This window comes from Pararge aegeria, chromosome 1 (genome assembly GCF_905163445.1).
Source record: "Pararge aegeria chromosome 1, ilParAegt1.1, whole genome shotgun sequence".
NCBI classification, from domain to species: domain Eukaryota; kingdom Metazoa; phylum Arthropoda; class Insecta; order Lepidoptera; family Nymphalidae; genus Pararge; species Pararge aegeria.
This window is the reverse complement of record NC_053180.1, coordinates 5,423,495-5,439,279: the sequence shown is the minus strand read 5'-3', so window position 1 is coordinate 5,439,279 and position 15,785 is coordinate 5,423,495. Positions and strand designations below refer to the sequence as shown.

The following is a 15,785-nucleotide window of genomic DNA, read 5'->3' as shown; positions in this document are numbered from 1 at the left end:
TTATTCAAATACTGGTCATAAGCCTTAGAAGAAAAAAAGATTTGTAATTGTAACCAAATAATTGGAATATTTTTAAACTAAAATAAATATGGGGGTTATATATTTCGAAAAAAAGTTAAAATCGTAACACAAATTATACAACACTGAACATAGAACGGAACAACTCAGCACTAGCCAAAAAAACGTCGACTGTCACTTTTGCTTTATGGTCTCCCTTCTACAAATAAGCAGTATTTCTCATCCACCCTATTTTTTCAATTATCAGCCGCTTATTCACAGAAATGGCTTCTAAAAGTGAAAAGGATCGGGCGAAACAGATCCAGGATCGATGTCAGAACATTTTGATACAATTGCTCAAAGATGAAGACAACAAATATTGTGTTGACTGTGATGCCAAGGGTGAGCGGATTCTCTTTTTTATTTCTTTTATTTTCCTCAACAGCGCTACGAAATACCATTAGAATGCCTATTCGGTTAGTATACCAAAACATACAAGTGGAAGGTTGCCTTGTTTTACTTACTGGGTCCAAGAAGTTTACCTTTGAAAGGTCTTCGAACTTTGTATGTTAGGTTTCATCAGATTTCGATTGACTCACACTATTTAAAAATTGTAAATTGTAATAAGACTTTGTTATCAATTACACTAATTTATGCTCACGATTCTTGTACGCGTTACATCTATTGATTTCATTTTCAATGATTGCAGGAAGTTTTTGGTATCATACCATAGCTATAAAATTATGAAAATAAACATATACTTAGTAGTCCAAAAATAAGTAACAATAATCTAGATAAAGTATACTAATTTATTTATTCACCTGATTTCTCTCTACAACAACAAAACCATTAAATATGGGTAGTATGATATAAGTATGATAATATGTTCTTCATAAGTACATACTAATTTCTCAATAGAAGAAAGTTAAATAAAGCAAAAAATTTACATATAACCCTTTTTCCACACAACTATACTATGGTCTGGTCTGGTTTGTTTAACCTCTGGTATGCCTGAACGTGGATCAGCGCAAAGCAGTTATCTGCCGGAACGTGGATCCACGCTCTCCGACCAGCAGACAATTTTTTATAATTTTCTCTCATAAAAACGATGCAGAAGTGTCAAAATCGCTTGCGTCCTTGAATGAATGAATGTACCAAATTCTCTTATACCTGTCTTTAGTTCAGAAACTTGTTCATTCGTGTCACTGAATACTCGACTTCGTTGAGAACTAAGTGTTTGATTTTTTGTAATTACTGGACACAGTGAGTATATTTTTGTGTTATTTCAATAATTTCTTTCATTTAGAATAGTTTTCAATAAAATCTTATGAGAAATTTATGCAATTACTAAAATAATTAGAAGTAAACGATTTGTCGGTTAGTTTTTTTTTTCAAATTTATTCATAACTATTGTATTTCTTTCATTCTGAGTGCGTGTTATATATAGTTTTGAAGACTTTTTTGTCAAGATCTTCAATTTGCAAAGTGTTTTCGTCCATAATTCATAGTTTATTCAGAATCTTTGTTTTTCGATAGTCTTACCGCATATTGAGCGCGGATCCGCGTTCCGGCTAAGACGTACAGGGTGTTCAAATTTATACCACGCACTTTACTTGTTTATTTACTTTATTGAGTTGTCCAGAAAATATTTTGAGATATCTTGCATTGAACCTAACAATATTTTATTAATTTAATTTCAAGGTTATAAAATAATGGTGGTGTACCTAGATGTTGATAAGTATCTCAACAAAGGAGATTATTGCCTATGTCTTCGTGAAGCTATATGGCCTTGGAAAGAGACTCATTTTATAAAATTAAGTGCTTGTTTCATATGTAAAAAACGCACGAATTCTAAAATGCCTCGACATTTATGTCTTCGGACTGACAAAAAAAGTACTTTTAAAATGATATTACACGCTAAACATTTTTGGTGTCGAAACTGTATGTTTGCCATATATGAACATTACACAAATGACGAATGTAACATTTGTGCTGATTTCTAAATAACAAAAATTTAATTAAGTATTACAATGAGAAGGTTACTGTTATTTGTTTAAAACTAATAAAAAAATTCACATATAATTAGTTTTATTCTTTGACAAAGCAAGACTATACAAAATGTTGTAGAGGTAATTTATTTACATTTCGACTTCATGTCTTACATTATAATTTTGCGCGCGGACCAATGATATTTTTCAAGTCCGTATTTTTCTAAGAAAAATTACCACTGACTTTAAACGGTGAAGGAAAACATCGTGAGGAAACCAGCAAGTCGAAGAACCTAGCAAGTTTGAGGACTTGTGATATCCACCAACACGCACTGGGTCAGCGCGGTGGATTATGATCCTGATTGGGTAGGCCATGCTCCTGCAGTGGAGTCGTTTAGAACGAAGGCTGATGATGATAGACATGCATTCATGAATATGAAAATAACTTTATCGATTCGAGTCGATTTGAATTTATGTAGCATTTTTTGTTTTTGTAATAAAACCATTCCACTATACCTACTTAGTTCACATTGTTTTATTTCTAAACTAAAATAGTTACAGTAGGTGATACAATAATAAAGTACAAAATAAAATTTAAAAATTAAAAAAAATGGAACATCCTTTGTACAAATATACATGGCTTTGCCGGAACGCGGATCCGCGCGTTCGTATCACTCTGTTTTTCGCGGCAGATAGCGTAATTGTCAAATGGCTGCGTCCGGCATACCAAAGGTTAATGGCAACAGAAAACAACTTAAAAAATCTTTGAATGCAAAATATTACCCCATTTAAATTCTTATCATAATAATAATAATAAAGATAGGCATGTGCAATTCTTCACTTCATTCTATCATTTAAATAACGAGACAAACGTAACGAGAGAAAAAATTAAAAAAAAAAAAAAAATCGATTTTCGACGATTTTCGAAATTTAAAAAAATTTGGAGTGACCTCTTAAAAATTTTTTTTTGAGCTGTCCTTTGGAGAGGGCTCTTAAAACATCAAAAACTAACATTTTTTCATCCGAGACTCAAAAAAAAAAAAATAGTCGTTTTTTTTGCGCCACCCTAATAAATATATTGTAAATATATATATAGAAGTGGCAATGGGCGGGGCACATAGCTCGGAGAACCGATGGACGTTGGGGTCTTAAGGTGCTGGAATGGCGACCCCGCACCAGTAAACGCAGCGTAGGTCGGCCCCAAACGAGGTGGACAGATGACATCAGGCGAGTAGCTGGGAGCCGTTGGAGGCAAGCAGCCCAGGACTGTGCATTGTGGAACTCCCTACAAAAGACCTATGTCCAGCAGTGGACGTCAATTGGTTGAGATGATGATTGTAAATATTTTATATATTATGTTAATATTGATATCATATAAATGCAATAATATAAGGATATAGATAGTATAGAATTGAAGTGACATGCTTCTAAAAAATAATACCCTGATAAGGTATTTAGGCTACTTACTAATACTTCTATTATTTAATGCAGCATTATTGTTGTAAGCTGTAATTCTAATAAATAGGTATAATAATTACTAATAGCCAATTTAAGTGTAGAAAAAACATATATGAATGTGATTAAAGGGTTGGGATCTATTTGAATGTTGGGCTTCTTCATTGACCAGTTATGTGTAGTAATTACTAGTAGAAATTGTATCAGACAAAACAACAGAACAAATATATAAATGTAAACAGGACTATTCCAAATTAGTTCATCCAATACTGCATTGTGATTTTTTTTTATCTTCAAACATTGATATTTAATCTATTTATGTCTACAGTAATTCTAAGCAATATTTAAAATAATTGAAGTTTACTGCACCAGTTATAAAAAATTAAAATGTTAATTTCTGCATTTAGAAGCAGCTGATCAAATTATGTATGTACCTATTTGAATTTTAATTTGTGCTGTATGGAACAACCACAATTGATTAAATTGATTCAGCCTCCGCATATGTTTACACTCTGTATGGGTTGCTTATCAACACCCAACCTATAGAAATGTTTTTTAATATCTTTCTTTGTTTATTATTTTTTACAAATAAATAGAAGGCATTGGAAAGATTAACTGGGTCACTTTTGTAAGACAAGAATAAAGTCATAGTGTTCCAAGAGCAGGTGGATCTGAGAAAAATTGTATTTCAATTATACTGAAATTGCTATAAAAAAAATTGCTGTAACTCTTAACACATTGCATTAAATTGAAAATATCAAATAGCTGTTTAACGGTTTATTGTACATTTGCAATTATAATAAACATTGACTATTGACATAGAGAAAATAAGTCTAGGTTAGATACTGACCCAGTTTAATGGGCTTCATGATTGACATGCAGTGCAGAGTAGTACTAAGGCCTTTGTTAATGGAAACTAAGTGAATAAACTCTTGTGTTATTTTCCTACTATTATGGTGAGTGCTAATAATTAGGAGAGTGAGTGTGCGATCAACTTTTGAATTAGCCTATTAACATCCCACTGCTGATCATAAGCCTCCTCTCTCATAGAGAGTTTTGGAACATAGAACCACTAAACTGCTCAAATGCAGGTTGGTGGGCTTTAACCACTATTATAACAAGTTAGTATAAGGGGCCGAAGGGGGTGCTATCCGAGGCACGGAGGTCGGACACTGTTAATTTCCTAACTCCGGGTTGGTATTGAACAATTCTTTTAACAGAAAAAACAACACCAAACATATTTTGGCATGGCCTGGGATTCGAATCCAGGACCTCGGGATCCCTAGTTGAACATGCTAACCACTAGACTAAGACTAAATTGTGCCTAGCAGTTGGAAATTAATTGGCTGAGTTGTATAATCATCGCAAATTTGGAAATTGGCATCTGCCAGTTTATAGCTAGTAAAATACGGGAGCTGTATTCGTTAGTACCCAATGATCCATAATCTTGCTTTTCAGGAAATGTATGTATGTATGTATGTATGTATGTATGTATGTATGTTTGTTTGTATGTTTGTATGTTTGTATGTATGTATGTATGTATGTATGTACATACTGAGTATCGTATTTTTGAGTTTATTATGGAGAGAGAATTACTATAATATTAAGCATAATCTAGCTCTATTCGCTACATATAAAGCTGTGATAAAGATATGTATATTGTATTTAACAGATGTCATAAAAAAGCCAAGGTCGCCATATGAGGTAACATATAACAGTGCAATTTTAGTCTACCTTGAAAGTTTACACGAAATGAAAATTGCTATTTCCTACATGTGTGTTAATATTTTTATCATATCATAGTTGTTTAAAGTGGTACATTAATTATTCATTGTATCTACTAAATTTTTGCGCACGCCCCTAATACCCGGCCTCGCTGTAACGCAACTCCATCGCAAACATATTTATATATTATGTGTTAAAACATATGTTAAAATAAGTACATAAAATAGTTATACTTAAATGTTTATTACTTTTTTTAAGAAAGCACTTGCGCAACGGTTCGCGCTGTTTCTTTATTTTTATTGTTTTATAGTAATATAATCGACGGACCAAGCATATGTTTCCGTATGGTAAGTGGATAAACACAGCAACAGTTCGTAGGGCATTCAACAAACACATCTTACAAAGTGCCGGTATGTGTCTATCAGCAAAAGTGCCTCATGTGCCGTTAATTACACCAGCAGGGCTAGCACGGCCGGGAGATAAAAATTGTATCCCCCGATTATGTCCCCTGGACAAGGTATATTATTAACGTGCCCACCTGCTAAATCACTGGAACGTGAAATAGGAGAAGTTCACCCCCGTTTATGAATACAGATATATTATTTCCACTTGCACGCCAGTGCTCTGAGAGTTAATAGAGCTGTGGGAGAAGTTAAATTTATATCCTTTCCTCGGGGATATAATTGTCTCCTGCCCATACTAGCTGTGCAGACTAGAATACAAAAATGCTGCTTGGCGGCGAGAATATGCATGGCGGTAGCACTACCCCGGACGAGCTCTGTCACAAAAAGCAAAACTAAAATTGGCGTTATTTGTAGCGGAAAATTATAGAATGAGCCCCTTGGCACGAAGAGAAACCGACGAGAGACCCAGCCCTCCAAGACAACTGGGTGTGAAATCTGACACATTTATCGTGGTCACTGAGCGATAATTGTAAAAAATGTGGCGCCAATTTAAAGTCTACTGTTACGACTGCTCCCAGAAATCTTTTGTTAACGAACCACTTCAGTAAGGCTGCCTTTGTACTTCCCATCATCTTGCCCTTATTCCACTTTATGTGGGGTTGACATGTCTCGCCACTTCTCAGTCCAAAAAGAACATTCCATAAAATTATCAAATTGTTTAGTAACGACGCTTGCTTAAAATATGCCTAAAATAATTACCTTTCATATTATACATCAATAATTATTCCCCATCAACACCTGGGACGTTAACGTTGACGTTGTATGTTGTGGCACATTCTGACGTTTTCTTTAATGAATGCTTGCACATAGTCGGGCCGAAAACCTTTCGAAAAGGCACCCAACAAGCCATGGTATTTTCCAAAATCTCATTAGCTAAAACGTGGTTTGAAACGCCTATAGTTTGCGATGGTTCGTAACCAATAGTTAATGGAATAAAGGGTTTTTGGACAGTGATGCATTACGGTACAATTCGCAAACCTGCAAATACCCAATCGCATGGCACGCCCAAATACCCAATCACAAGGCGTGCCGTATCAAACAAGGGCCCTATGATTGGTCGCTTATTACCCTACGCTTTGCACGCCATCTCGGATGCAAGATTATTGGGTCGACCTTGGATTTTTGCGTGGTTCAATAATTAATATGAAAGAGGAGAAAAAATGAGCCCGAATAGACGAACCGTAAAAGGTCGATTGATATCAGAAAGCCAGTTTTATGCTCACCTTGATTCTTAATTCGCTAGCAGCTATTGTACATGTTTGAGATTTTGAATGATACAATTGTAATATTAGTGCACAAAAATGCAGTTTTATTAGATAGACCTAAAACTGTGGTAGCCCACTTCGACTTTTCTGAGTTATGTGCGTTCTAACATCTAAGTAATTAAAATATCACTTGCTTTAACGGTGAAGGAAAAGGTCTTGAGGAAACCTGCGTGCCTGAGGTTCTCCGTAATGAAAGTTGAGTGGAGTCAGCGTGGTGGTCCACATCCTTAACCCTTTTACCTTGTGGAAGGAGACCCATGCTTTGTAGTGCACCGATAAAACTGATTAAGAAGATCTTGTATTAGAAAATATCGCCTAACTCTCGATCCAGAGCTATCTCCGAGCACGTCTTTAAAATTAACTAGAGGGCAGTTGTTCGAGTATTTATTTAGTTTTGTTCTGCAGCCGATCATGCTCACTATGGCATGCATACCCTGTGACGGTAAGTCGCCTCATTAATTTAACATTTTTGTTTCATTCACCAGGGCCTCGCTGGGCGTCATGGAACCTGGGCATATTTCTGTGCATCCGGTGCGCTGGCATCCACCGCAACCTCGGCGTCCATATCTCTAAGGTCAAGAGCGTGAATTTGGACTCGTGGACCGCGGAACAAGTGGTAAATGTCCTATGTTTAATTAAGTCGATCTCCCTGGCGCAGAGATGGTCGCTGTGGTCATATATGTGAGACGAGATATACTGGGATATATAGATTCCAGGCACAGGCAATTTGGGAAATAAAAATTTCAGAATTTTCTTTGGTCTCGTCTTGACCGTAGCTAGTTTTCCCTGCCGACAAAGACTTTGCCGACCTAGCCACGGTCCTCTAATCGCCGATACTGGAATCAAGAGCTGCATGCATAAAAGTGTTTCTAAACTGCCATTATTTTCACTAAATGGGACATAAATAAATGTTTTCTGAAATTTAATGTATAAAACTAATAAAAATAAAAATGATATGAAGGCATTAACTCGCGAATTGGCTTTATCTTGATCCCAATCAAAGGAAGAACTATCGTAGATAAAAAAAACAATCTTATCTACTATATGCATAACTTCTTACGGCACTTTCACTTCGTTATTATCAGTATCGTATTTGGTAATAATCGTAACAAGCACTCCATTCCGAATTGGACCAGCGTAAAGGGATTTAGCTCTAATATCTCTCTCCTATGAAAAAAAAAACTCTAAATCTCTCCTACAAGAGAGGAAAGGCCCGTGTCTAGCAGTAGGACATTAATGTGCTGAGAGTGATGATGAAGACGGTTGTTTTAAAAAGTAATTTATGTTAAAAGCGTTCTCAGATAATAAATAATTAGTTAAATATTGAATAGAAGCCGCCGTCACGTAGCGGAATTACATGATATAGAGTACAATGGGCACTAAGCGTAGTTTGCTATACTCGCCGTAAAATGTTTAAAAAATTAGTTCATTCATGTTTTATTAAATGAATAATTTGTTGGAACGTTTTAGATTTTGTGTTTGTTTTAATCTATTGAACGCAGAAGTTGAGTAACGGCCTGTAAATTACTGGAATAATGTATTTAAGCCGTCCATTGCAGTTTAATGCTGTTATGAACTCGATTACTGAATATGAATTTATAATGTGTAATTGCCTTAATACTAGAATCGTATTTAAATTTAAATTAGTTAATTAAAAAAATTATAAATGTTTAAACATTAATAACAATTATAAAATTATAAGAATCGTTTAGTTTTTGAGAAACTTTAACGTTGAAACAAACTGGACCTAACTCTTTTTGTTGTAGAGCTTACGTTACAAAATTCTTCTAAAGACTTTCTTTAGAAGAATTTCTATCGTGGTCATGTCATACGCATGTCAAACGTTTTGGCAGGAACAAGTTGTTTCAATTACGTTTAATAAATTATCCAGTCCATTTGTAGTTATGTTATATGTAAATTTGGAATACGTAGGTAATCGAAAACGATCCCGCCCCAACTGAGGTATTTTTGTGTCATATTTAGGCCTTTGGAAGTCTGGCATAACGTCGAAAAAGTTTTGCATTGTTATTTCAAAATGAACACAATCCTTACTAATATCATAAATACGAAAGTGCGTTTGTTTGTTGGTCCTTCCTTCACGTCCTAACAACGCAACCATTCAACTTGACTTGCGGTATAGAGTTAGTTAGTTGAAAGGATTTAGAGTAACATAGGCAACTTTTATTCCGGAAAAGAAACGGTTCCCACAGAATTTGTAAAAAAAACCGTCATAAACGCGTATGAATAACGCGAGCAATAGCTAGTTTGAAATAATTATTACGATACTAGCTTCTGCCTGCGATTGCCGTGGACTTCAGGTTTGGGTCTAAAGCTTCGTTAACAATTTTTAATCCAACTACGGGAACTATTTGAAAGATCTGTATAGAAAGTGCACGTCCTTTTATATAGCATAGCTTAGCTCTTAAGCAATTTTCAATTTTCCCTCGGGAACTACTTAAGGAATCGGGATAAAAGGTAGCCTATGTTCTTTTCCATGTCAAAGGCTAAATGCATGCCAAACTTCATCCAAATCCGTTCAGCCGTTTTTGCGTGATTGAGTTACAAACATCCACACTTTCACATTTATAATATTACTAGGATTATGTCATTTTTACTTGAAAGGTCCTAAATTTCTCAAAACTACCTCAATATGGATTGATTCCTTTTCGTTCAACTATTTACACACCATTCCGGTCTAAAAGTAGTGCTTACCTCTTCACAATGTTCTCTATACAAATAGCACTTGGTTTGCCACGAAGCAATTGTGAGGGAACTAATTTACACTAATGCCATCAATTTTAGGTATACCTCCAACAAATGGGCAACTCTCGAGCGCGTGCAGTCTACGAAGCTAACCTACCAGATTCGTTCAGGAGACCACAGAACGACTCCTCGCTGGAAGCTTTCATCCGCGCTAAGTACGAGCATAAGAAGTACATAGCGAAAGAATGGGTGCCGCCTACTATGCCAAAAGTTAACTGGTTAGTATCTGTAGTGCAGTGAGCAGGACAAATCACGAGGATAGTACTGTTGTCATAGAATTAAAAACATACAGATCCCTCAATCAGCCATTATGGCGGGCAGTGAATTGTGTCCAAAAACAGTGAAAACGCCCCGCGCAAGTCTCACTTCACACCCGCGAGCCAATATTGCTAACTCACAAACTTTTGCCCAATTTCACTTTTAGAAAATTCCTAAGTCAACTGCTGAATGGTATGACTATGTAGTGACTAACCGCCTGTTCGAGAAACACTAAGTGGAGTGGTTTTTGATGCTTCAATAGTAGATTGATTAGTCGTTTACACGGATTCTTAATTCTATGCCTGTTATATAACAATCCGCTTTTTATTTATTTAGAAAAACCAACAGCTAATACATTTTTCATGTCCAAGTTTCTAGGTTGTGAGCTAAGTGAATTTTTAGCTTATTACAGGTTTTCACAACGTTTACAAATAATTTCAACATTAATTACATTATTTAAAATGACTGCATTACAAAATAAATATCTAAAAATACAACAAATTATTAATGTTATAATGTTAAAAATTAAATAAAAGCTTGTAGCTTTTGGGATGTTCACACGTCCTGCCCTGCGCAAAATAACGGTCAAAAATAGATTTAGGAAACCCAATAAACTGATGGAAAAGGGCTTTCGCCACCTTTGTGAAACAGACACCGGGGTGTTCAACAGGGTAAACTCATAGGTCCAGTTTTTATTAGCTATTATGTTAATGAAAGTGATAGTCAATGGTACCTTTATTTATTTCTTACAGGGATAAAGAGATAGACGAAGAATTAGAAAAACAAAAACGTAAAAAGAGAGCTACGACCTCTGGATTGGGACCACTACCTGCACCATCCACTGATAAGAAATATAATGTATGTATAGATTATTTACTAATCTTTTTTAAGGCATATTTTATCAATGGAATACTAAAGTAATTAATGTTAATAACTATTCACGACGAATGTCATGATACATTCGTCACATTCTTCGTGAATAGTTATAAGAAGCTGAATGCTAGGTAACTTGAACTTTGCTCATTAATCAGACTAATTATAATTTATTCAGCCAATCTAAGGGTTGATATTAAGGGTCAGAGGGTGAAATTTACAATTCATGGACTGCAAGTTTCGCCTTAAAAGGTCCAGTTGTTTTTGTGAGATGTCCAAAAAAACATTGGAAAATAAATTCTGGTATGAAATTATACTATACAGATTATATTTTTCTTCAGAAATCCGATGTCATACCCAGTTTACCGAAACCGAAATCATCAGTAAGTCCCAAACTAGGCAGAAACACACCAACAAATCAAGCTGATACTAGTAAAACTTCCAACGGATCTGCCGACTTATTAGGCTTAGATAGCACAACTACAAAACCAGAAGTTAAATCCACAAACAATGATGATATCTTCTCGAGTTTCTTCTCAGCACCAGCAGAGAAACCAGACTTAAAACCAGAAGAAACCAAACCTGATCTCAAAACCGAAGAGGAAAACTTCTTCAAACAAGCCGCACCAACGGATAAGGAAAAGTCAAAATTGACTAAAGATAGTATACTAGCGTTATACAGTCAAACACCATCGAACACTTTAGCGAGTCAGTTTAACCCTATACAATCTCAATCTGGACAGTTTAACTCTGGACAGGCCCAACCTGGTCAGTTTAACCCAGTACAATCTCAACCTGGTCAGTTTAACTCTGTACCACCTCAACCTGGCCAGTTTAACTCAGTACCTCCTCAACCTGGACAGTTTAACCCAGTGCAACCTCAAGGTAATTTTTCGTTTAGCTCAGTGTACCAACCACCCTCGTACAACAGTTTGGGAATGCAAAACGGTATGCAATCCTTTAACCAGTTCCAACCGATGCCCAATCAGTTCCAACAGGCGTTCCCAAATCAAATGCCGCAGCAGATGCAAAATGTTCAGTCTTTACAAAATATTCAGCCGTTACAGAGCGTTCAGCCTTCACAAAATGTACAGCCGTTTCAGCCGAATCAGTCATTTTTCACTCAACAGAATCCATTATCTCAACAGTTTGGCAGTCTCAATTTAGGGCAGAATTTTGCTAGCGCCTTCCCACCTAATCCAAACGTAGCAAGCAATACATGGCAGTAGGTTCATATAAATCTACCGCAGGTTATTTAGCCCCTTGTTCATGTGGCGTTAGAGTTCATAATCGTACTTCGTACGTACAGTACATGCGCATACGCACTTTTGTCGTGTGTGAGAACGAGCTTGAACTCATAGCCTCGATTGTGTTAAGTAAGCAAATATCGTTTATGGAGTCAGTATAAGTTATTACACTTGTAAGGCGCACCGGAGCTTATAAAATAGTCGTCTGGTGACGCCGATTTCATTTTCCATGCATAGTTTTAGCAAAAACAGGTGAAATTACACTTGTCAGCAACGATCCGTATTTATCGATAGAAAATTACTGTTTCAATGAAGATTCGTTTTTCGAAGTTGTAATAGACCGTTAAGGTTTTATTATTATATATTTCATCATCATCATCATCTGACTATTAGCCAGCAGTCCCACTGCTGGACATAGACTTACTGGGGCTGACACTGCCACTTTTTTTTAGTGCGGGCTACTACTGAGAATGTATACAGTAAAACCCTATATTTAGCAAACCCTTGACACATTTACCATTCAGTTTTAAAAAGGCCCCCAATTTTATTTTGCCCTGGGTACCTTGATTACATAATCACGACACTAATGGTGAGAAGCTGGTAGTATATGATGGCCATTTACGCTATACTTAGTCTCACGGTGTGTATACGTGTGATCAAAACTTTAAAGCGAATCGATCCTGAAAAATGACATTTTACCCTTACTAAGCGGATTTCGCAACAAGTCGCATTTTAGGTTCGGTGATGTTTAAATGTGAGCCATTTATTTTGTTAACGCAATTTAATAAAATATCTGCCCTTGTAAAACCCTAGACCCTAGGACCGCAATTATTTTGTATGTAACAGTGTACAAAACCTTCTGGCATAGTTTCTTAAGAAGAATATGACAGTTTGTCACCTGATTTTCAAAAGGAATAAAGCTTTGGTTGCGTTCACAGTAATTACAGATCAGTAAATTCTGAGTTCATTTCGAATGCTATGTTTTTGTACCCTTGGGTACACGTTTACATGTTTTTCCAGGACTAAAAGTATCCTATGTTACTCTCTGTCCTTCCAAAGTACTCTTATGCAAAAAATCAAGTCAGTAGAAAAGACACATAATTTCGCAATACAATGGCAAAATATTTCGTTTAAAGTTATATAAACAAATTTCATACGCCGATACTTTCGAAATCCATGCTGCCAAGAAACCTTACTTAGCAATAATTGCGGAAACAAAATTAATAAAGTATACAAAGAGGGAATATATTTTTTTTGCGGAAAACAGTTAACGTGTTATGTTCATGACATAACAAGTTAACTATTTTCTGTGTTGTGTGTTTGGGTCTTACGAGGTTAGCAAAAAACGTATTTACTTTGACATTACGAGCTATTACTCTATGGATAAAAAAACTAAAGTTTTTTTAAACTTTATTTGCAGATAAATGAGCGGTCAATATTTAACATATTATGTTAAATTTCAATTTAACAGCACTCTTCTCTGCAAAAATACTTATAAAAAAATCTTTAAAATGCAGAATCTGTTAGTGTTCGGATTAAGCTAAGTCGGCGGTAATGGCTCGATATTATCCAATAAAGGGCTTTTAGCATTTCGTTTCTACCCGCGTTATTATTATTAAAAATATATATTATTCTAACCTGGTTACACCCGTAAATGCATTTAGTTTAATGCAATAAAAAAATAAACTAGCATACAATAACAAGCAAAAATAGGTAAATATTAACATTCAAGCTAAAATGTCAACTTTTCATAATCTTGTCACGTAGCTCTTATAGTATAATACGACCGCTGAAAAATTAAGCGCCTCATATATTTCCGTTGGTCATATAAAATCATAATAAACAGTAAAAGCGCAGACAGACTAAATAATTAATAATGGTTTCTAATTTCATTAACACATTTTAATTTATTTGTTGCCCGCGTTCTTCGTTCGCGTTTATTTCGGTTTACAAGTCCCGTGCAAAACCTGTTGTTTTCTTGGTTACGTTTACGGTTTACGGTTACGGTTACGGCGTAAAGATAGGACAACCAAACAAACACATTTTCGCTTTTATAATATTATTAGATAATAATCATTTATTAAGGCAAATGAACAACACAAATATTGTTATCGTAAAGAGAAGCCTATCGTCCTATCAGGAACGAAATCCTTCAACGGCTGAACTTTAACTACTTATTTGTATAGTACATCAAACATATCTGGGCAGGTAATGAAAATTGGAACTTATTGTCATCAAATTAAAATAGGAATTGGCCTGCTACTTGCATTTCGCTTGCGAGAACTGGGTGGCTGACATCGGGCCAGAATTCGTCTGCTTAAATCGTTTGCATACAGTACGTTTACAGGCAATTCATAATGCACTTGCAAAAATTAACACTACGGGTGTACAGCATGTGCCGAGTCTTTGAAGTAGCCGACGTTGCCTTTTGGCACGAGTTGATAGCCGATTTGTGTCGGCTTTCCAAAGAGTACAAACTATTTTCGTGTACGTCACAGTCCGTGTAGGAGACGAACTTTAGGTTTGTGGGACTATATTACATTCTTCTCGTTTTTTTTGTTACATTGAGTACACGGAATGTATACAGTAAGTACCTATCTATATTCGAGCAAGTAAAAAATGTACAACTTTGAAACATTTGCGCTTTGAAAACGTTGCGCCTATTTTGCTTTGTTACTGTTTCTACTTTCTAAAATCATTAACTCTTGCGAGCTTCGATCAATAATAAAACGGGACAATCCTAATAATTTAGTACTTTTACCCGTTATCCGATGCTAGATTGTTTTGAATATTGCACTCGTAATTAAATATTAATTTCAGAGGGTTTTAAGGTTGTTTTGGAAATTATGAATTCTGCATGCCTGAGAGTTCGCTATTTTGTTGTCAAAGTCTTGTAGAGTCTGCCAATCCGCACTCTGTCAGCGTAGTGGACTATGGCCTAAACCCTTCTCCTTCTGATCAGAGTACCGTGCCCTGTAGGGGGAGGAGTGATGTGGGGCCACTTGGGCCATATATTTTTTATTGATTGAAAGCTGGCAAGGTATACAATTTTGTACATATTCGGTAAAGTTTCGATGTGCAATACAACAGGTGTGTATAAAAAATAAATTTTCCATATTTACTATATTTATTACTATAGATTTTTTTTTTTTATTACGATATTTACACATTAGTTTAAAATAATCCCGCACTCTTTGAATACTATTGCAATTAATGTCAGTGTGTGATATATTTATGTATATATATGTAAGGCTGGGATCGTATTGGCAACACATCCCCACGCGACGCCACGCGTGTTGAGTCAGTAATTAATAATATTTTACAACTAAGTTTTACGATTTTTGTGGCGTGTTGCGTTTGTGTCTTATTATTGTATTGCGAGCTATCTTACGATTATTTTGCGGCCGTGTACTATTTGTTAGGGTTCAAAACCCAAAAGGTTCCAAACAGGAGCCTATTAGGTTCTAGAAAGAAATATATTTTCTCAATGCCCTTCAAAATGATTTTTCCCACCAAAGCTGAAAGCCCCATATCTTAGAGGTCCGTGGCGTGCAAACAGTTTCTTACCAGGTATAGAGCCCGCCATCCCGTGATAGAGCAAAGTGGTGGGTTAATGCCCTCATTACCTTTGTCTATGCCCAGCATTGAGACTAATAGGCTGAGGAAGATTGGCATTGTGCTATAACCCAATCAAGTACAAAGATAAACAGCTTATACAAAGCGTCGCTTTTATCGCTTTACATCGGCACC

General features: G+C 35.7%; 1 protein-coding gene across 1 annotated transcript; it reads left to right on the top strand.

The window, feature by feature from the left end:
* Positions 1 to 187: 187 nt before the first annotated feature.
* On the top strand, positions 188 to 13,882 carry LOC120637352 (stromal membrane-associated protein 1). Its single transcript, XM_039909167.1, has 5 exons — positions 188 to 399; positions 7,380 to 7,510; positions 9,697 to 9,875; positions 10,668 to 10,773; positions 11,130 to 13,882. Exons 1-5 carry the CDS (start codon positions 282 to 284, stop codon positions 12,015 to 12,017), a joined length of 1,422 nt encoding a protein of 473 aa, XP_039765101.1. The 5' UTR covers positions 188 to 281; the 3' UTR covers positions 12,018 to 13,882.
* Positions 13,883 to 15,785: the final 1,903 nt, after the last annotated feature.

What these genes read in the sequence shown, in the direction of transcription:
- LOC120637352 (XM_039909167.1), top strand. Translation starts at nt 282, where the DNA reads ATGGCTTCTAAAAGTGAAAAGGATCGGGCGAAACAGATCCAGGATCGA. An exon ending in CGTGGACCGCGGAACAAGTG is followed by an intron (nt 7,511 to 9,696) that starts GTAAATGTCCTA and finishes CATCAATTTTAG; the next exon opens with GTATACCTCCAACAAATGGG. An exon ending in ACTATGCCAAAAGTTAACTG is followed by an intron (nt 9,876 to 10,667) that starts GTTAGTATCTGT and finishes TATTTCTTACAG; the next exon opens with GGATAAAGAGATAGACGAAG.